This window comes from Eutrigla gurnardus, assembly GCF_963514095.1.
Source record: "Eutrigla gurnardus genome assembly, chromosome: 10".
Taxonomy (NCBI): domain Eukaryota; kingdom Metazoa; phylum Chordata; class Actinopteri; order Perciformes; family Triglidae; genus Eutrigla; species Eutrigla gurnardus.
In genome coordinates, this window is record NC_139924.1 from 9,831,821 (window position 1) to 9,853,529 (window position 21,709).

Consider the following 21,709-nt stretch of genomic DNA (forward strand, 5'->3'; position numbering starts at 1 on the left):
CCGAATTTCATCCGGGACAACATGGTGTCTTCGTGCTCCTCGGCCTCTTCCCCCTATTCCACCACCACACACCCTTACTCCTCTTCCTCTTCTTCTTCATGGAGCAGGCAGTTGCCCTTGTTGATTTGCTTGGCCAGGTGCCTCCATGTTCAGAAATGGTACTGGTCCTGGTCAACCTTTTACTGTATGTTTGGCAGCATTCACAATCATAGACAGCACCTGTCAGGTAACTAAACATACGGTTTGATTGGTCATCTGAGATGAGTGAAACTCCTCCTTCGTTAGTCAAGTTCTAGTTTCACCTGACTGTCAATTACTGTACTCAATTTATCAAATGTTCCAAGAGATTCATATATGGTATTCATGGTATTATGTTCTTGACTAATTATGACAATTGATCAGACTATTGTGCAAGTGATGACTTACACAATGAAATGATGCTGACTTGTTTTGAAGAGAACAACCATTAGACTGAGAATCGACAATCAGTTTAGATCAACAAGATCTATTCACTTGGAAATTGTGCTAAATGTAGGCTACCTGTACTTAATCATTGGCAAAGATGTAATGAGATATTGAGACATGTACTAAGACAATTGCAATTTGATTAATGAATGAGAAATGCAATTCTGTTGTGGACAATTGCCAAGTGGTTTGGAGATTTGTCCATGTTGTTTAGAGAATGTAATTTCTGTTTCAAGAAAAGAGCCAAACCAATGGAGAAAAACTGTAAACAGGAAAATAAGTCAAAGTAAACGTAATGAAAAACTATGTTCATTAAATAAAAATTGAAGGCATGTAGGCACCACAATGTATTGATCAAACCGTTGAGGTAAGTTTATATTAAACACCAGTAGGGGGTGCACCGTTCCTGGAGGTACTGCAATACCAGGTCGATGCGTGGAGTGGACGGAGCAAGCCCCTATTCCATCTCCCTATTCCAAAAATCAATTTAATATATGGTCCCCGGGTAGGGGACGTATCAGATATTAAACTGATAAGAACAGATACTACACTTGATCTTAGCCAAAAGGCCGAGAAGCGATGCCCACAAATGGTCGGAGGTAGAGACCTGATCCGCCGCACAGTCCCTCTCACTGACGGGTCTGGTGCTAAATGATGTGTTTACGTGACACTCGGTAAATCTGACAATAAATTCACTGATGTTACCAGCGAATAAATACGACCGCACAAACGCATCAAATAAGAAGAATTATAAGAAACGAGGGATTCAGAATGCGGCTAGTGGGCGTGTCCTTGGTCACGTGACTCGCTCGGGTCCAGAGTCGGTGTAAATATCAGGAACAAAGTTACAGCCACGTTACAAACACAGACGCAACAGACAACGAGAATACATTTCGGAACACGTTGAACATGTTGACATGAAGAAGAAAGCGTGTTTACGGTCCGGTCACGAGCGCCACAGTAGCACTCCGACTTCCGGTCGTCTGGAGTGGAAAAGAGCTGCAGGATTCAACCATGAACTGATGGTTTAACCCAAAACGGACCGGACGATATATTCAGAAGATTACAAAACCCACGTGTAGAGAAAACCCTGCAAACTGAAAGTAAAGAGTTGTTCTTCTCTACTTCCGTCCTCTGAACGAAGCCCTGCTGTGATTTCACCTTCATTAGAAGGAGATCCGCAGACGATGTTTACAAGAATAATGTGATGAAGTCATGATACTTAATGTGTTATTACAGCCACATCAAAGAATATATGTTATACTGTCCTACTGCATGATATACTAGATTTACAACATGGTCCAATGTCTTAATAAGAATAATAAAACAGCATATAACACGTTATTCGGTGTTGTTATTGTTACATTGTCACCATATAGTATATTTTATGTCCCACACTCGTTAAGTGATGTTCCCGTACTTAAAAAGAGTAATAAACAATTTATAGATGTTGCCAGTATTTGGACTATTTACTCAATGAAGTTTAACTCTGCGTCCACTGTCATACATGTTGTTCCAGTGGAATTTTTATATTGTACATGAGATCAGGGGAGAGCGCGAACGCAGTCCCCCACTACCAGAAATTATGCAGTCGAGATTCCCACATTTGGGGAATTCGCAGAGTTACAGCTCAGCCGGAGTGCAATGGCTAAGCCTCGCCCTGGGTGAACCACCTTCTTGATCATGGTATCTCCCCTGCCAGGTAAGTATGAGTTGTACACGTCCGATACAGCCTCCTCATTCCCGGACAGACCCCTCTGACTGACGGTGCCGACAATAGAGACGATAAAACATCGACCAACCTCAGAGACTACCAGGGCACTCAGGACATACAGCAATGTGATGCAGAACAAATATGTTCGTAATAATTATGACAAATAATATTTATATTTTACTTTAGACGTATGTGTTACATTTCCCATCATGCATTGCTGTACGTTCACATCAAGAGCCAACCTGAAATCACCAGTTGTGTCTAATTTCTCTAATAAATCAGTAACAGCCCGACACCAAGTTCAAACGACACGAAGAGTATTCACTTTAATCTAAAGTCGTTTGATCCAAATTTGAATTTCAGAGGAAAAAATAGAATAACAGGGTTTCTCACGTTAAAACTTCCGGTTTCTTTGTTGACTGCAGACTCGCGAATGACACACTGCCACCTAGTGGTCTGGAAGGTGAAGGACAGAAGGCGCATATGCACCAGAATGTGAAGCCTCTACAAATAAGGATGCACAGACACCACTTTTTATCAGACCAAGTACAGATACTTAACCCTCAGGCATCTCTTTAATTTACTACCCTCCTGAGGCAGCTGGTCCCGACGGCATCTGTGGGCGAGTTCTTCAGGACTGTGCAGACCAGCTGGCGGGGGTCTTAACCAAGATCTTCAACCGGTCACTCTCCCAGTCCACCGTCCCATCCTGTCTGAAGTCCTCCACCATAGTCCCTCTGCCCAAAAAAAACAAATATCTCCACCCTTAATGACTACCGGCCAGTAGCACTCACCTGTGCTGATGAAGTGCTTTGAAAAACTGGTTCGGAAGCACATCATGTCATTCATCCCCCCACCTTTGACTCACACCAGTTTGCGTATAGGGCTAATAGGTCTACTGAGGACGCCGTAGCCACAGCTCTCCATGCTGCGTTTAGGAGGACAGATTATAGCTCGGCTTTTAACACCATCCTGCCCCACAGACTGGTGGACGAGCTGTCAGACCTCGACTACCACACTCCTTTGGATTAAGGACTTTCTGACAGACCGCATTCAGAGAGTACGAGTAGGCCACCACACCTCTACGGCCCTCAGCCTCAGGACTGGCTCCCCGCAGGACTGTGTGCTGTGACCCCTGCTCTACACCCTCTATAACCACGACTGCACCCCTGCTCACCTCAGCAACACCTTAGTCAAATTTGCAGATGACACCACAGTAGGTGGACTCATCTCCAAGGGGGATGAATGTGGATGTGGATGTGTGGGATATGTGTAGGGGTGTGAGGTTTTTTTATGCACTTTATGTCCATAGTGACTTTTTACTTATTTATTGCTACTTGTACCTGTTACAATGACAAATAAAGATATTCTGATTCTGAGTCATTAAGGACAAAAATATCCACTTCACAAAAACTGCTATAAAATGTTGCATAAATCTCTTAAACAACTTTAGCCCTGCTCAAAACTACCAAGTATTCAATCATTTTAAACATTTGAACCCTTTATATTCCAGTTGTTTTTTATGAAAAAGAAAAATAGTTATTTTCCATAAAAGTATTTTTGCGTGGCTGGGGGATTTATTTTTAAATCAGTCTTGGATAGGTCAAAGATTATCCAAAATATTGACTTTGATGCATTATTAGTTTTTGTGTAGCATCAGATTTAACATTTACTACCCTCTTGAGTCACTTGAGGACAAAAATGTCCCATATAATCATGCATTCTGTAATATTAGGGTTTCATTCTTCAGAAAAATAGTAAAATGTGTCATTTTTAGTGTTCACCACTAAAATAAGCCATTCCCCCATTGTATATTGTATAAAAACACTGCGGTGATACAATTTCCAATGACTTTAATCAGCATCAGTTTAATCGAAGTACATACGTCCACAATTTATTAAACCAATGTGTGTGTGTGTGTGTGTGTGTGTGTGTGGTTTTGTGTGTGTGTGTGTGTGTGTGTGTGTGTGGGTGGTTTTGTGTGTGTGTGTGTGTGTGTGTGTGTGTGTGTGGTTTTGTGTGTGTGTGTGTGTGCGCACATGTGCACTCAACTTCCTGTTCATCCCACCCAGCAGGACTTGCAGCATGGGATTTTGTGATCTTTGCAGGTGAAGTTGCCACACCTGATGCAAGAGGTGTCAATTTTTTTCTTTTTTCCTGTGCATATCCAGCACAGTCCCCTCTTCTTTGTGGAGCAGCTGGCGTCGACCGCTGCGGGAGCAGCTGCTGAGGCCTGTGATTTCTGCACCATAGAAGCAGCAGAAGGTGTACGGGGGAGGCGACTTCTTCTCATCATTTCTGCAGACACCAGGTCTTTCCCCAACTCCTCCAAGAAAAGCCTCCTCTTGTGTGACTTTCTATGGTTCCAGGTGCGATCCACAGCAGTAAAAAGCACGAAGGCGTTGTAGGCAGACACATCAATCATGTTGCAGAAAAGAACCTTTGGCCATTGACAGGTCTTTCTTCTGCAGCTATAGGTTCCGACAACCTACAAAAGACCAAAATAACAAATCAGCCCACTGAATACTAAAAATAAAATAAAATCACAGAATACAGTATATCTCAGACAAGCCCATTGTTTCAGTAAGAATAAGTAGGTTAAGTTTGGAATAGATGCATGCAGTAATAAATGTGTAAAGGTTCAAACCTTGTCCAAGTTGTCAACACCTCCCTTGCAGTGGTTATAATCTGTGATGATCACAGGTTTCCTTTTGGGATCCTGATTGACAGCTGCTTCTCGATGTTTGCTGCTGATAAGGAGCACATTTCTCCCCTGTGTGGGAATGTAGCTCACCGCTGTGATGTTCTTTGTGAAGGCAAAAACAGAGGACAGGACAGGTCTCCCCCTCAGCTGCAGCAGTTTGGATGGAAGCTCAGGCTTATTTTTTCTAATGGTTCCAACCATGGCCATTTTCCTCTTCAGAAGTTCCTGTGAAAAAATTATCACGTGACAGTGCCCCCTTGGAGGTCCTCTGTCATGTCCAGGACGACACGTTTTCCCTGGCCGACCTCCCTAGCACCACCAGCAGCCTTTCCTGTATAAATCTGGCACTTCCAGGCATAGGAAGTGGCAACATCAGCAGTGACCCAGATTTTCAATCCATACTTTGCCGGCTTGTTAGGTATATACTGGCGAAATCTGCACCGGCCTCTGAAAGGGACAAGCTGCTCGTCGACACACACATCACTCCCAGGATTAAAAAGCATCGGGAGGCGACCTGTCCACATATCCCAGAGTGAGCGGATGGGGGCGAGCTTGTCCTCTTTGAGACGGGCAGGTCTGTTCAGCTTGTCATCAAACCGGATGTTGGAGTTGATTACCCTGAATTTGTTGTGATTCATGGTGGCCCGGAAGATTGCACGTCCACTGTGGTCATTCCAGAGACTGCAGGTGGATTCCCCCTTGGATCGGTACACGCCAGCCAAAATCAGGAGTCCAATGTATGCTCTCATATCGGTGTCATCAACATCATGCCAGTTTCGCACTACACGTTTTCCATTGAGGTTTGTCATGTTGACAAGAATGTTGATGATGTCTTGAGTGAAAAATAAATCAAAAGAGGATTTAATGTCGCAAATCCTGGTGACAGCGTACCGTGTCGGCCCCGGACGCAAACCCCTGGAAGCAGGAATATAGTGGGTAGTCTCTGCATTGTTAGGGAACCAGACTTGCCCACTTTTTGAAGTCCATTCCATGGCAGGATCTGTTGTGTCCTCTCCATGCTCAGTGGAAGGGTCACTACAGGAAGACGAGGAATCTGAATGTTCTGACTCCATCACATAGTCCACATCAGACTCTCCCTCTGAGGAAGTGGGTGATTTGCTTTCCTGCATCTCTCTGGGACTTTCAGGCGGCATGATTTCATCCAGAGCCTCTTCCACAGAGAAGCACCTCTTCTTCTTGCTCCTTGGTTGTCCCAGGAAAGAAATGAGCAGATAGTTGTTTACTCCACAGTGACCTATATACTAAAGTAAATTTATCAGACAAGTTCTACAATAAGGTCAAGCTAAGGTAAATCTGTCTACTTCAAAGACACATGAAACAGCACACACACACACACACACACACACACACACACACACACACTCACTCACACACACACACACACACACACACACTTTATTACTGTAAAATATGCCTAAAATGACAAACACATAGGTCTACAATGGGGAAATGGCTTATTTTAGTGGTGAACACTAAAAATGACAAATTTTACTATTTTTCTCAAGAATGAAACCCTAATATTACAGAATGCATGATTATTTGTTGGCTATCAGATTTAAAAAATTGGTTTTAATGGGACTCAATGTCCTCAAGTGTCTCAAGAGGGAAGTACATTTTAAATCTGATGCTACACAAAAAGTACATCAAAGTCAATATTTTGGCTAATCTTTCACCTATCCAGGACTGATTTAGAAAAAATCCCCAGCCACCCAAAATTAGTTTTATGGAAAATAACGTTTTTTCATAAAAAACAACAACATCAAGTGGGCCAATCAAACTGGCATTTAAAGGGTTAAAATCCTCAAGATTATTGAATGTTTTTTTTTTGTTTTTTTAGCAGGGCTGAAGTTGTTTAAGAGATTTATGCAAAAACAAAAGCAGAAAAAATATATAAATCTAATAATATAAATCTAAATATATAGCAGTTTTTGTGAAGTGGACATTTTTGTCCTGTAAATTAAAGCGATGCCTGAGGGTTAAGTATTTGGCAGGGGTGATTCTAGGATCAGGGCTTTAGGGGTGTTTAGAACCCAATGATCCAAAAACATGTTCCCTTTATTTATTTATTTTTTACAAAAAAAAACACAATTTAACGTTATTTTGAACTATCATTCCCACATTTGTGAATGAAGAAAATCAGACTTTTGGAGTAGGGGAGAATCCACATTTGATAACAGTATTAGTTTTGTGAAATCATTGTGGACTCCACTGCCGCAGGAAAACAGAAGCTGCCATGGCATTCTAACTACGGTATGTGGTCTTGACTAATGTTAGCTGTTCACTTTCTCAACTGGTTCTTGCTCTCCATCCTGCTCTCTCTCCCTCTCCCTGTTTGTGCTGTCAACCAAATGGCAAATATAACAACCAAACAAACAATGAGTATTTTTTTAAGCTAATAAGAGAGATATAAATGGATTAATATTACTTTTTTTTAACGTTTTTCTAATTGAATATTGGGCTGCTCTGGGCAACCAGATGAGATTCAAATCAGACACTAATTCTAATATTCTGTTGTTAGAATATTATTATCATGAAGACCATTTACAGATTCACAGGGTATAATGACACAAACTATTACGCAAAGGTGACAGATGTGTTAAGTCATTTTAAACATATTTTCAGCAGATCAGATGGTCATTAAACATTTTTTAGATATTATTTTTAACTCACAAATCCCTCCACATAGGACAATATATTTACCGTAGGAGTTGGGCATCCATTACCTATCTCATCATATATTCTATCATTCTATAACGTTAATGGGTTTTTCTGCCTTCCAGTTAGTTAGCTAGTCGGTGATGGTACACATACAGACAGGGGCGCCTTGGCTTTCATATCAACAGCTGGATTATCTTACTCCAACTAAAAACGGTGAACGGTGGTTGATTGACAAGCTAACATTAGCTAGCTAGAAAAAACCGTCCGCTAGCTAACTCACGTGTTATCTGTGATCCAGGGCAGCAAACATGAGTACAGGTGATGAGTAAAATGGGTTGGTATCGAGTGGTAAAAGTATACAAATGTGTAACACATCGTTGTTTGAGCTACTTAAGTAGTAGTACGTAAGTCGCTTTGGACAAAAAGCGTCTGCCAAATGCACTAAATGTAAATGTAAATATACTTACTAGAGCGACCGAGACGAGCGGGGCAGAAGGGAGAGAGAAGAGTGGGTCATACCAAACAATGGCGGGGCTGGGGGGGCCACCCCCAACGAAAATACAACATACCGCCCCCCACCACCGGCGGTATGTTGTATTTTCGTTGATAAAATATAAAGTTTTAACTAAAACATATACTGTCTATGTTTTCTGACCATGTTTAAGCGTGTCAAACACGGACTTGCGTTTAAAAAACAACATGACTGTTATTTTTATATTGCATTTATCTATGCTGTCCTCGTAAAAAATTAATAACAAGGAATTTAGCATCCTCAACGTATATACACCATATGAAGCATTGGCAAATGAGGATGAATATCTAAATCGACTTGCTTTTATAAATTATTTTATCTCTGAGAACCAAGCCACAAGTGTATTTGTAGTGGGTGATATCAATGCTGATATATCATATAAAAGCTCTTTGTTTGCAAACCATATGTTACAGTTCTGTGATGAACATAATCTAACCGTATCCACTCAAATGTTTTTGCCTGCAGACAGTTTCTCTTACATAAGTGAGGCCTGGCATACTACATCATGGCTTGACCATTGCATTAGCACTGCCGATGCACATGATATTATAAGAACTATAGAGATTGTCTATGAGGCATCCACCTCTGATCATATTCCTTTTGTCATGACATTGGACTGTGATAGTCTCCCTGAGCTGACACAGCAGGGGAAAAATTCCTCTAATAACAAAATTGACTGGTCTAAACTCACAAATGAGGATAGGCTTTCATACTATGGAAACACTGATGTTCTCTTGAGTAGTCTCTGTCTGCCCAAAGATGCTGTCCTGTGCAATGATGTAAATTGTAACCTAAAATCTCATTGTGAGGATCTCTGTGCCTTGTATGATTGTACTGTGGGATCTGTATATGAGGCCAGCAGAACGTACTGTAACAACTCTGAGAGAAGACACACTATTAAGCCAGGGTGGAACAAACATGTGTCTCACCATCATGCAGAAGCCAAGAGTGCATGTAGGGCTTGGGTACAGGCAGGCAGACCAAGAGAAGGACCTGTTCTTGATTACAAACTGCTAGATATAAATATGCAGTTTGTTATGTTAATAAAAATGAGCAAGAAATGAGAGCAGATTCCATGGCTGAAAAGCTCCTTGGTAACGATGTCACTGGGTTTTGGAAAGAGGTAAAAGCTATTAACAGGGACAATACATCATTACCTTGTACCATAGAGGGGGTTTCTGGTGGTGGCAACATAGCTGAACTGTGGAGGCAACACTACTCAGAGCTTTTTAATTGTGTTAAAAGTGACCCCTCTTAGGCAAGATTTCCAGTGGTGATACTGTGCAAATCACAGTCAACGAAGTACTACAAGCTATTGCACAGTTAGCTGATAACAAGGCATGTGGGTCAGATAAAATTTCAGCAGAACATCTTAAATATGCTAGCCCAAGAGCAGCAATTCTTCTAGCTATTTGTTTTACTAGTTTTATGACCCATGGAGTGCTACCAGACTCTATGTTATCGGTAACTCTGGTCCCTGTCATTAAGAATAAAGCCGGCAAGGTGGGCAGCCTGGACAACTACCGACCAATTGCTTTAGCCAGTGTGCTGTCCAAAGTCTTGGAGAGCATATTATTAAATAGAGTGTCTGTTTATGTACACACCTCTGATAACCAGTTTGGATTTAAGGCTAAACATGGAACTGATTTATGTATTTATGCTTTAAAGGAAATTGCTGATAGATATAAAAGACAGAATTCTTCAGTTTTAATTGGTTTTATAGATGCATCTAAGGCATTTGATCGTATAAACCATCATAAATTGTTTTCAAAATTGAGTCACAGGGGCGTGCCTGACAGTGTCCTAAGGATTTTGGTTTATTGGTATGCCAATCAGTGCATGCAAATAAAATGGGGGAATGTAGTCTCTGCTCCATTTGGGGTGAGTAACGGAGTCCGTCAGGGTGGGCTACTGTCACCTTGCCTGTTTAATGTTTATATGGATGATCTATCAGACCAGTTGAGAAGATGTAAAACAGGATGCGTGATAGGAAATACCATTGTTAATCATCTTATGTATGCGGATGATCTGGCAATCATTTCTCCCTCTAGTGCTGGGTTTCAGGAGCTGCTCAACATATGTTCAGAATATGGGGTAGAATTTAATGTTAGTTATAATGCCAAAAAGAGCTCTGTTATGATCTGTCGAACTAAAGGTGATAAGGAACTGGTGTTCCCATTATTTAATTTGTCAGGAAATGTGTTACCTTTTTGTCATACTGCTAAGTATTTGGGACACATCATCACTGATGATTTGTGTGATGATGAGGATATGTACAGGCAACGGCGTATTTTATATACACAAGCCAATGTGCTGAAACGTAAATTTTTCTGGTGTTCTAATGATGTTAAAATTAGTCTCTTCAGAGCATACTGTACCCCCCTTTACACTGCCCCCTTGTGGGTTAAGTTCAAAAAGGCAAGCATTCGCAAACTTCAGGTTGCCTATAACGATTGCCTACGAATTTTGATGGGAAAACCCAGGTGGTGCAGTGCAAGTGAGTTATTCTGTCAAGTGTGTGTAAATACTTTTCATGCTCTGTTGCGGAAATTGATGTACAAATTCATCTCTCGACTGAATGACACACAAAATATTGTATTAATGCTGTTGATCAATCCTGGACTCAGTGTTGTGAGATACCAGTCAGCCATGTGGAAAAACTATGACTGTCTCTTTTAAATTTGTAAATTCGTGTGTTTGTTTGTTTTTTAATGGACCTTGAGTCTAATAATAATAAAGTCTATCTATCTATGCAATTTTTTAGGGGTGCTGGGACTTAATTTTGCTAAAGCACCCCAAAACGGGGCTAGATACCCCTATGGTGCTTGATAAAAAGTGGTGTCTGTGCCCTTATTTGTAGAGGCTTCACACTCTGGTGCATATAAGCCTTCTGTCCTTCATCGGAAGAAAACCAGTCTATTAACGAATTATATGAAACAATGTAAAAGTCTCTTGCTCTTTAACACGCTTAAAACACCTTTGTTGAAATGTCAACCCCTGTGATTATTTTATTTGATCTTGTTACGGGTTGTAAGCTTGTACTGTTTCAAATGCAAGCAAATGTTTTTTCCTCAAATGAGTTTTTGTACAGACATTGTGATTTGAAATAAAGTTTGGAAAAAAACCGCCTTCTGTCCTTTACCTTCCAGACCACTAGGTGGCATCGTGTCATTCGCGAGTCTGCAGTCAACAAAGAAACCGGAAGTTTTAACGTGAGAAACCCTGTTATTCTATTTTTTCCTCTGAAATTCAAATTTGGATCAAACGACTTTTGATTAAAGTGAATTCTCTTCGTGTCGTTTGAACTTGGTGTCGGGCTGTTACTGATTTATTAGAGAAATTAGACACAACTGGTGATTTCAGGTTGGCTCTTGATGTGAACGTACAGCAATGCATGATGGGAAATGTAACACATACGTCTAAAGTAAAATATAAATAGTATTTGTCATAATTATTACGAACATATTTGTTCTGCATCACATTGCTGTATGTCCTGAGTGCCCTGGTAGTCTCTGAGGTTGGTCGATGTTTTATCGTCTCTATTGTCGGCACCGTCAGTCAGAGGGGTCTGTCCGGGAATGAGGAGGCTGCATCGGACGTGTACAACTCATACTTACCTGGCAGGGGAGATACCATGATCAAGAAGGTGGTTCACCCAGGGCGAGGCTTAGCCATTGCACTCCGGCTGAGCTGTAACTCTGCGAATTCCCCAAATGTGGGAATCTCGACTGCATAATTTCTGGTAGTGGGGGACTGCGTTCGCGCTCTCCCCTGATCTCATGTACAATATAAATCCCCACTGGAACAACATGTATGACAGCAGATGCAGAGTTAAACTTCGTTCAGTAAATAGTCCAAATACTGTCAACATCTATAAATTGTTTATTACTGTTTTTAAGTACGGGAACATCACGAACGAGTATGGGACATAAATATACTATATGGTGAAAATGTAACAATAACAACACCGAGTAACGTGTTATATGCTGTTTTATTATTCTTATTAAGACATTGGACCATGTTGTAAATCTAATATATCATGCAGTAGGACAGTATAACATATATTCTATGATGTGGCTGTAATAACACATTTAGTATCATGACTTCATCACATTATTCTTGTAAACATCGTCTGCGGATCTCCTTCTAATGAAGGTGAAATCACAGCAGGGCTTCGTTCAGAGGACGGAAGTAGAGAAGAACAACTCTTTACTTTCAGTTTGCAGGGTTTTCTCTACACGTGGGTTTTGTAATCTTCTGAATATATCGTCCGGTCCGTTTTGGGTTAAACCATCAGTTCATGGTTGAATCCTGCAGCTCTTTTCCACTCCAGACGACCGGAAGTCGGAGTGCTACTGTGGCGCTCGTGACCGGACCGTAAACACGCTTTCTTCTTCATGTCAACATGTTCAACGTGTTCCGAAATGTATTCTCGTTGTCTGTTGCGTCTGTGTTTGTAACGTGGCTGTAACTTTGTTCCTGATATTTACACCGACTCTGGACCCGAGCGAGTCACGTGACCAAGGACACGCCCACTAGCCGCATTCTGAATCCCTCGTTTCTTATAATTCTACTTATTTGATGCGTTTGTGCGGTCGTATTTATTCGCTGGTAACATCAGTGAATTTATTGTCAGATTTACCGAGTGTCACGTAAACACATCATTTAGCACCAGACCCGTCAGTGAGAGGGACTGGGCGGCAGATCAGGTCTCTACCTCCGACCATATGTGGGCATCGCTTCTCGGCCTTTTGGCTAAGATCAAGTGTAGTATCTGTTCTTATCAGTTTAATATCTGATACGTCCCCTACCCGGGGACCATATATTAAATTGATTTTTGGAATAGGGAGATGGAATAGGGGCTTGCTCCGTCCACTCCACGCATCGACCTGGTATTGCAGTACCTCCAGGAACGGTGCACCCCCTACCGGTGTTCAATATAAACTTACCGCAACGGTTTGATCAATACATTGTGGTGCCTACTTGCCTTCAAATATTTTTTAATGAACATAGTTTTTCATTACGTTTACTTTGACTTATTTTCCAGTTTTACAGTTTTTCTCCATTGATTTGGCTCTTTTCTTGAAACAGAAATTACATTCTCTAAACAACATGGACAAATCTCCAAACCACTTGGCAATTGTCCACAACAGAATTGCATTTCTCATTCATTAATCAAATTGCAATTGTCTTAGTACCAAGTGAATAGATCTTGTTGATCTAAACTGATTGTCGATTCTCAGTCTAATGGTTGTTCTCTTCAAAACATGTCAGCATCATTTCATTGTGTAAGTCATCACTTGCACAATAGTCTGATCAATTGTCATAATTAGTCAAGAACATAATACCATGAATACCATATATGAATCTCTTGGAACATTTGATAAATTGAGTACAGTAATTGACAGTCAGGTGAAACTAGAACTTGACTAACGAAGGAGGAGTTTCACTCATCTCAGATGACCAATCAAACCGTATGTTTAGTTACCTGACAGGTGCTGTCTATGATTGTGAATGCTGCCAAACATATACAGTAAAAGGTTGACCAGGACCAGTACCATTTCTGAACATGGAGGCACCTGGCCAAGCAAATGAACAAGGGCATGAAGAATGCTCCATGAAGAAGAAGAGGAAGAGGAGTAAGGGTGCGTGGTGGTGGAATAGGGGGAAGAGGCCGAGGAGCACGAAGACACCATGTTGTCCCGGATGGAATTCGGGCCACAATTATAGACCATGTTGTCAACCACCGTCTCACAATGGTGGAGGCAGGTCGCAGAGTGCAGCCTAATGTGCCTCGCTCTACAGTCTCCTCATCATCCAAAACTTTCACAGGGAAAACAGGTATGTACTCATATCAGTCAATAATTTAATTATATGTTGTATACTGTAGGACTCGACACTGTGCATAAAGCAAGAAATGTGCATTTACCTATTCATTTAGTGTGCGTGTGTGTGTGTGTGTGTGTTATAGCCCTGCAGTAATGTACCTCAATGGGATACAGTAGTATTCCAGTCACTGTTCAGTGATGCATTAGAATAGTGGTAAAAAGTAAAGCAACAATACAATTTCATTGGTAACTCATTCTGTAAGAAATACGTAAGACATATGTTATGAATGGAGTGTTGTCCTTTGAATTCTATGTTTGAACGACAACCTGGCACGGGTGGCTACTCTTACCGTAAAATCCTATTTTTTTCTTCAGTTTTACACACAATTGTATTCTGTTAGCTAGACAAAAAAACGAGTACAGTAACCATTGTCAATGAAGGACTGGGCTAAGACTTAGTGGTGGACATGAGGGATATTTCAATTGTCCTCTGCCATAGTGACAAAACATCTAAACATTTTGACTTGCAGTGCTTACACAATGCCAAAGGGATGATGCATTTTGGGGGCACTGACTATTTATATGAGAAAGGAATTTAGATTTGACACATGAGCGAACTGTTTTGGGAGAGATATGAGCTTTTGCAGGTGAACCATGGTGTTGTGCTGAACCATCCAGGTTATTTTGGCAAAAGCACCAAGAGTGTTGAGAACGTCCGGTCTGTTTCGAGAAATGAGCCAAAGCAATTGAGAAGGATCTTTTGTCTTTTGGGGGCACTGACTATTTATATGGGAAAGGAATTTAGTTTTGAAGCATAAGTGAACAGTTTTGGGAGAGATATGAGCTTTTGCAAGTGAACTATGGTGTTGTGCTGAACTGTAAGACTGTTTTGCCAAATGATCTTAGAGTTTTGAGAATGTCATTTCTGTTTCAAGAAATGAGCCAAACCAATGGAGAAAAACTGTAACATGGATATTGCTGCTACTCCACTTTGCTAGTGTGTTCATCATAAATGAAGTTCCTGAGCCGTACTAAGGCTGGGCTTATCTTTCAGTTTTAAAATGCTGACAACTCTGAAAGTGGGAGAGAAAGAAGCATTTACTGATCAGTGTATACTGTGTGAAGTTTAAGATTGATAACCAATCAATCTACTTCCTCTTGCTGCTGCATTATAAAACTATCAGTCTTTAACCCACATACAGTAATCAGACCTCATCCTACTCACCAGTAATATGTATTTCTAAAACAACAGACAATCCTACAAGTGAACTAGTAAACAGCCATCACCTCTCAACCACCAGCATGACCAGCATCAGTTTCTAACATCAACATGTTAAGAAATTATACACCGCTATGAAAAAATGGCATAAAAGTTCTTAAACATACAATAATGTAAGGAGGACATCTTTCCACAGTGTGACGATATGTTACAATACATATATACCGGTAGTGCAAGAGTCTCTAAATGCTAGATTTAAACACAGACAATCAAGTGATGCATGAGATGATTTTATCCCTGAGATTCCCAAACAGGCATGTTTGAGTCCAGGTTGAGACATCCAAACATTGGAAAAAAAGACAGTCCAGGAAAAATTGTTCAAACTAAAGCCCCCAAACTCCCAGTGATGTGCTATTACAGACATTTTGGAAAAATATGTTAAACATAAAAAAAAACAAAGCAATGAGCGTGTACCATTCTTGTTGGAAAAATACATAAATGTTGCCTTAAAACACCTTATATGGATAATTAAAAGACAGAGAACTGTTCTTAAATAAACTGTACCAGAGAGCTTAACACCCAAGAGCTGTGACATATTGAGTGGTATTCCTTTACAACCTTGACTTTGTCTTGAAATGTAATTGGAAATCTCAGAAAAAGTACATTCTCCCATGAAGACATGTGCAAAATAAACACCTCCTTTTCGTTTTGAAGAGAACATGACTCCAATTTCAACAATTTCTTACTCTAACTTGGATTTAAAGTTGAAATTGTCATTTAGTGTCTGTTTTAGGCCACTTTCTAAATGATGAAAATCTGAAAACCCTCCCTATTTAAAAGCCCTAAGTCCCCCACTGACAAACTTTTGTACTGCAACAACCTCAACTGTCTATCCATTGTACTACTTTCCCTTTAAAAAGTAAATATAATAGGATCATTAAAAGAAAAAAAATGAACACACACCCCTGATAACTGTATGAACATGTACATAATGTATCACATCCTCATTCGTTTTTAAGAATCTTCTTCTTTACTGTAGATGCAAAGTCTGATGACAGAGCATTAGCGCGGCGTTCACACCGGACGCGATAGACGCGAATACAATCGCGTAAGGTACGTGTCCACAGGCAGCGGTGTTCCCCCGCGTCCCATTCATTGTCTATGTGAAAAGCTGTGCAATGCATTCTGGTAGCGTCGCGGCGAATGTCGAGAGACGGCGCCGCTCCTCATTTGCCTAAAGTTGAAGTCGAATCTACTTTATGCTAATCAGAGGCGCCGGGCTCGACTCGCCCTCGGGAACGCTCGCCAACGCTCGCAAAAATGTGTTGTTTAAAGGAGAGCGCCTGTCAATCATCCTCTAGTGGCAGCCTGCGTGTCCACAGGGGCGATTTTAAACGCGAGTGGACGCGCCGCTTCCCGGTATTGCACGCTTCTGGTCACTCAACTAACTCATTCCCCAAAAGTGGAAATATTGTATTTTAAATATTCCATTCTGCATAATTTATGACAAACTGTAACCCACTGATACATGTTACAGTTTTTCTCGACTGCTAAGACGCATTTCTCGAAAGCTGCTCTCCTTTTCTCTAAACTGTGAACACAAAACCCAATTTTCAAGCTACATTCACAAAACCTCAGACTCTTCTTGCAAAACCAAACTTTCAACTCAAAACAGTTTAATCTGTGCCCAAAACTGAACTCTCACCTAAAAAAACAGTTCAATCGGTGCTCAAAACTGAACTATGTTGTCAAATCCTGCCCTGAGTAAATCAAAATTAAAAACACTACAGAGCAGTCACTAAACACTACATAGAAAAATAGAAAACACAATGCTCAGGACATGAAGCGGGAGAAATAAATGTTTATTGTTTACTGTAGCCTAAATGCATGTTGCAAAACAAAAAAACCTGTTAATTTAGCACTTGTACATAGTAAAAAATAAAAGTACCAAAAACAGAAATCCTGTGCATTTACATGTAGCACTTGTACAGTACAAAAACAAACAGAAATCCTGTGCATTTAGCACTTGTATACAGTAAAGCCTACGTAAACATAAAGTACAAAAATATACATGGAATACTAGGCTTAGAAACAGTTAGACTAACCCTCCATTACAATACTACAGTACATTGGCACAGTGATACCAGTGACACCTGTGCTTTACTTGTGTTTGACTTTTGCCACCTGTGCTCACCATTATGCAACACAGGTGCATCACAATGAAAATGTGTTGGCAAGTTGTGTCTAAACAGGTGAAAAGTGCTTATGGTTTTGCCAAAAGAGTGACTGATTCAATCAGTGGGTTCACACAACGGAGCATTTGGTTCAGACAATAGGGTTTAGTGTTTTAGCAATTGAGAAAAACTGTAAACAACCAGCGTTGTTCACGTATCAGACCACTAGGTGGCAGTAGCCCAGATCCCCACTAGCAGGAAACAAAGAAACCAGAAGTGGTTGTAATGTGAGAAAACGTGTGATTTTAATATTTCCCCTGAATTTCAAATGCTGATCAAACAACTTAAGCTACAGTAGGATGTATTGTTTAATTCAGTGATGAGCTGTGACTCATTTGCTGGAGTTAAATACAACTAGCGATCTGGGGTTGACCTTTGATACGGATCCACCGCATTGCATGACGGGAAATAAAACAGTTATTACTAAAGTTAAATGTTAATCATCCTTTTCAGGCTCATTTAGAAAAATGTTGTTTTGTATGAAGGTGCTGTAGCTCCTCAGAGCCCTTCTAGTGTGTGGTTTTGGTGATGAGTCTATTGTCGGCACCGTCAGTCAGCGGGGTCTGTCGGTGAATCACTCCGCGGTCTCGGACATGTACAACTCATACTTACCTGGCAGGGGAGATACCATGATCAAGAAGGTGGTTCACCCAGGGCGAGGCTTAGCCATTGCACTCCGGCTGAGCTGTAACTCTGCGAATTCCCCAAATGTGGGAATCTCGACTGCAAAATTTGTGGTAGTGGGGGACTGCGTTCGCGCTCTCCCCTGATTTCATGTTTAATGATAAATAACAGGTGATCCGTCTATGCATCTAATTCGTGTGGTATTCCTATAGGCGGAACGTTAATGTTATAGTAGAAATTCTGTTCGGAAATGCAACAGCATCAACTCGGTCTAACATGGAATATTCTGTATTATGACGGTTATTATTATGACTACAGTTATTATTATTGCACCATATTGTACATCTAGTATATCCTGCAGCAGGACGATGTGAGGTGTTTAAATCATACATCTATGATGTGGTAATATCAGACCAGTAAGTACCATCACATATATTATTCTGGTCTACATCGGATGCGGATCTCTCATTTACACTAATTCACACACAGACTTTTATAATTATAACACCTTCTTTTAACATGTCTGATCCTTTTTTAAAAAAAACAAATGACATGTCTTAAAGACGTGAGAAATAATGTGTGAAAGAAAAATGTGTCAATAAATAAATCTCGAAAGAAAACTCAGTTCTTACTAGTTTAATATCTGACACGTCCCCTACCCGGGGACCATATATTGAATTGATTTTTGGAATAGGGAGATGGAATAGTTCGGTGCATCGACCTGGTATTGCAGTAACTCCAGGACCGGGGCGCCCCCTACTGGTGTTCAAAAATAACAAAGTAGTGTCGAAACGTGCTTCACATTATTGTTCACAGTTAACAAATATAAGTTACGGAAGAGCATCACAGTCAACAAATGTCACACAGACAGACACACACATTTACATTTAGGGCATTTAGCAGACACTTTTATCCCAAGCAACTTACAATAAGTAAATGTGTTGGAAGAAAGTGCAAGAGTAATATCTCTAGTAGGCCTACAACCATAATCAAGCTAATTGCTAAACTAACCTGTAGCTAGTATACGTGTTTTTCTGGACTTAAATGTGTCTTGGTACTGCTGCTATGAGACTGAAGTTGGCTTCCACTTAAAGTCTACAGACCCTGAAGATTCATAAAAACACAGTCTCTGATTTGTGAAACCTTTATTGAAAAGGACAAAAATGGGACATTTCTATTTTTTGAACATCTTTCATTTCATATCAAACCCCATCTCTCCATCTCATTTTCAAATGGACATGAAAAAGTCTTCTTTCTCACTACATATACATATCACTTAAAGTGATATATATATATATATATATATATATATATATATATATATATATATATATATATATATATACTTTAAGTAATATATATATTTTTTAAGTAATATATATATATATATATATATCACTTTAAGTGATATATATATATATATATATATACGTATATATATATATATATATATATATATATATATATATATCAACAGCGTTGTTGACCTTCCAGACCACTAGGTGGCAGTGTGTCCTTAGCGTCAGCAGTAAACAAAGAAACCGTAAGTTTTTGTAATATGTAATTTGTAATTATTTTATATTTTTCCTCTGAAATTCAAATTGGGATCAAACTACTTTTGATTTAAGTGAATTCTCTTCGTGTCGTTTGAACTTGGAGTCGGGTTTATTACATAATTTCTGGTAGTGGGGGACTGCGTTCGCGCTCTCCCCTGGTATTTTGTTGAATGATATCCATCCGTACCCAATACGTGCTGAACAATGTCGCATGCTTTTTTTAAAAAGGAGTAGTTTTTTATCGATTGTAGGAAAATATAGGGGAATAGAAGACCAACAAAACGGCATGACGTGGAATATTATTATTGTCATCATCATCATTACAGGTGAAACTCAAAAAATTAGAATATCGTGCAAAAGTTCATTTGTTTCAGTAATTTACAGTTTTTCTCAGTCGCTTTGGTGCTTTTCTCACATCACTATTAACATTTGCACAGCAGTGAGTGCATTTCTCAAAATAATAAGTGCAAACTGCAAAACCTAGTGGATAACCTGCAAAAGCACGTCACCTGCTCAAAATGGATAGTCCATTCCTCAAAAGCAACTATTCATGTCAATGAAACTGCCAGTGTCATCAAATGAGCAGTCTTACACCATCGTTTATGAACAAGATAGTCAAATGGCTTTGTCATGTTTTCATTATGACAGTTTATTCTCTGTTTTACAATGCAAAAAAAGGTCAGAACTCAGTGACACTACCTGAAAATGCTCAAGACAGCACTATACACTACTGGTACAGCCATTTGAAAACTACACTAAGTTACACATTGCTGTAGTTAGGGGAGTAAGTGAGTACAAGACACTGAATACATATGTTTCATATATATATATATAAATACACTACAGTCACTTATTTAGAACAAACATAAGAAACACTCTTTTGGTAGAGCGTCAATTCACAGTGGTTCTTCCAACATTTGGTTGCACCCTCCGACCAGCCTCAGCCGTGAGGCAGTGATTGACAATATGGTCCACAGCTGCAGCCCTAATGTCATTAGGGATCTGCTGATGTATTTGGCCTCTTCTCCCTCTTCCTCTGTTTTGTAGAAATGGTACACGGTATGTCCTGCTCGCTCGCTTAATGCGGTGTGGCATGGATGCTATCAGCCTGTGGCACTGCTGAGGTGTTATGGATGACCAGGATGCTTCAATAGCGGCCTTCAACTCTTTGGCATTGTTCGGTCTCATGTCTCTCATCTTTCTCTTGGCAATGCCCCATAGGTTCTCTATGGGGTTCAGGTCAGGCAAGTTTGCTGGTCAATCAAGGACAGTAATCCCATGGTCATTGAACCAGGTTTTGGTAGTTTTGGCAGTGTGGGGAGGTGCCAAGTCCTGCTGGAAAATGAAGTCAGCATCCCCAAAAAGATTGTCCGCTGAAGAAAGCATGAAGTGCCCTAAAATTTCCTGGTAGACGGCTGCGTTGACTCTGATCCTTATAAAGCACAGTGGACCAACACCAGCAGATGACATGGCTCCCCAAATCAACACAGACTGTGGAAACTTCACACTGGACTTCAAGCATCTGTGCCTCTCCATTCTTCCACATTAAGGCAGTAATTCATGCAAAAGGGGCCCAAACCAAGTACTGAGTACATATGCATGATTATTTACATTTACATTTACATTTAGGTCATTTAGCAGACGCTTTTGTCCAAAGCGACTTACAATAAGTACATTTGTCAAAAGAAGGAAACAAAGAAACCACGACGTATCATTGCCGATGCAGTAAGAGCTAAAAATAGAACAAGTGCTAGGTCCTCATCTGAGTAAAGTAGTACTTCAAGAGTAACAGTGCTACGATCCGAGTTGTTGTTTTTTTTTTTTTTTTTTTTTTTTTTTTTTTTTTGCGGGGGGGGGGGGGGGGGGGTCGAGGGAGGGTGTTAGTGGGTCATGCTATGTAGAGTCGAGGTGAAGTCTGAACAGGTGAGTCTTGAGCCTTTTTCGGAAGATGGCAAATGACTCTGCTGTCCTGACATTGGTCGGGAGTTCGTTCCACCACTGAGGCACCAGAACAGAGAAGAGTCTGGACTTTGCTGAGCGACATTTGTTTGATTTCAGCGATGGTGGTACCAGCCGGCCAGCTGAAGTAGAGGAGCGGAGTGCTCGCTTCGGGGCATGAGATTATACTTTTCATAGGGCCAACATTTCTTTATT

The 21,709-nt window shown here is 40.4% G+C and overlaps 1 protein-coding gene across 2 annotated transcripts in view; it reads right to left on the reverse strand.

Annotated features, from left to right (window-relative positions):
• LOC311020086 (ras GTPase-activating protein 2-like) overlaps positions 1-3,285 on the reverse strand; it is a 41,951-nt gene extending 38,666 nt beyond the window's left edge. Inside the window, exon 1 of one of the 2 annotated variants that reach the window (XR_014597867.1) lies at positions 2,741-3,285. Coding sequence is in view for 1 of the 2 variants with exons in the window: in XM_084019903.1 (XP_083876029.1) it covers positions 2,767-2,795 (29 nt within the window). In the remaining variant the exon portion in view is untranslated. The remainder of the gene's footprint in view (positions 1-2,740) is intronic. The other variant, XM_084019903.1, reaches the window with a different exon arrangement.
• Positions 3,286-21,709: the final 18,424 nt, after the last annotated feature.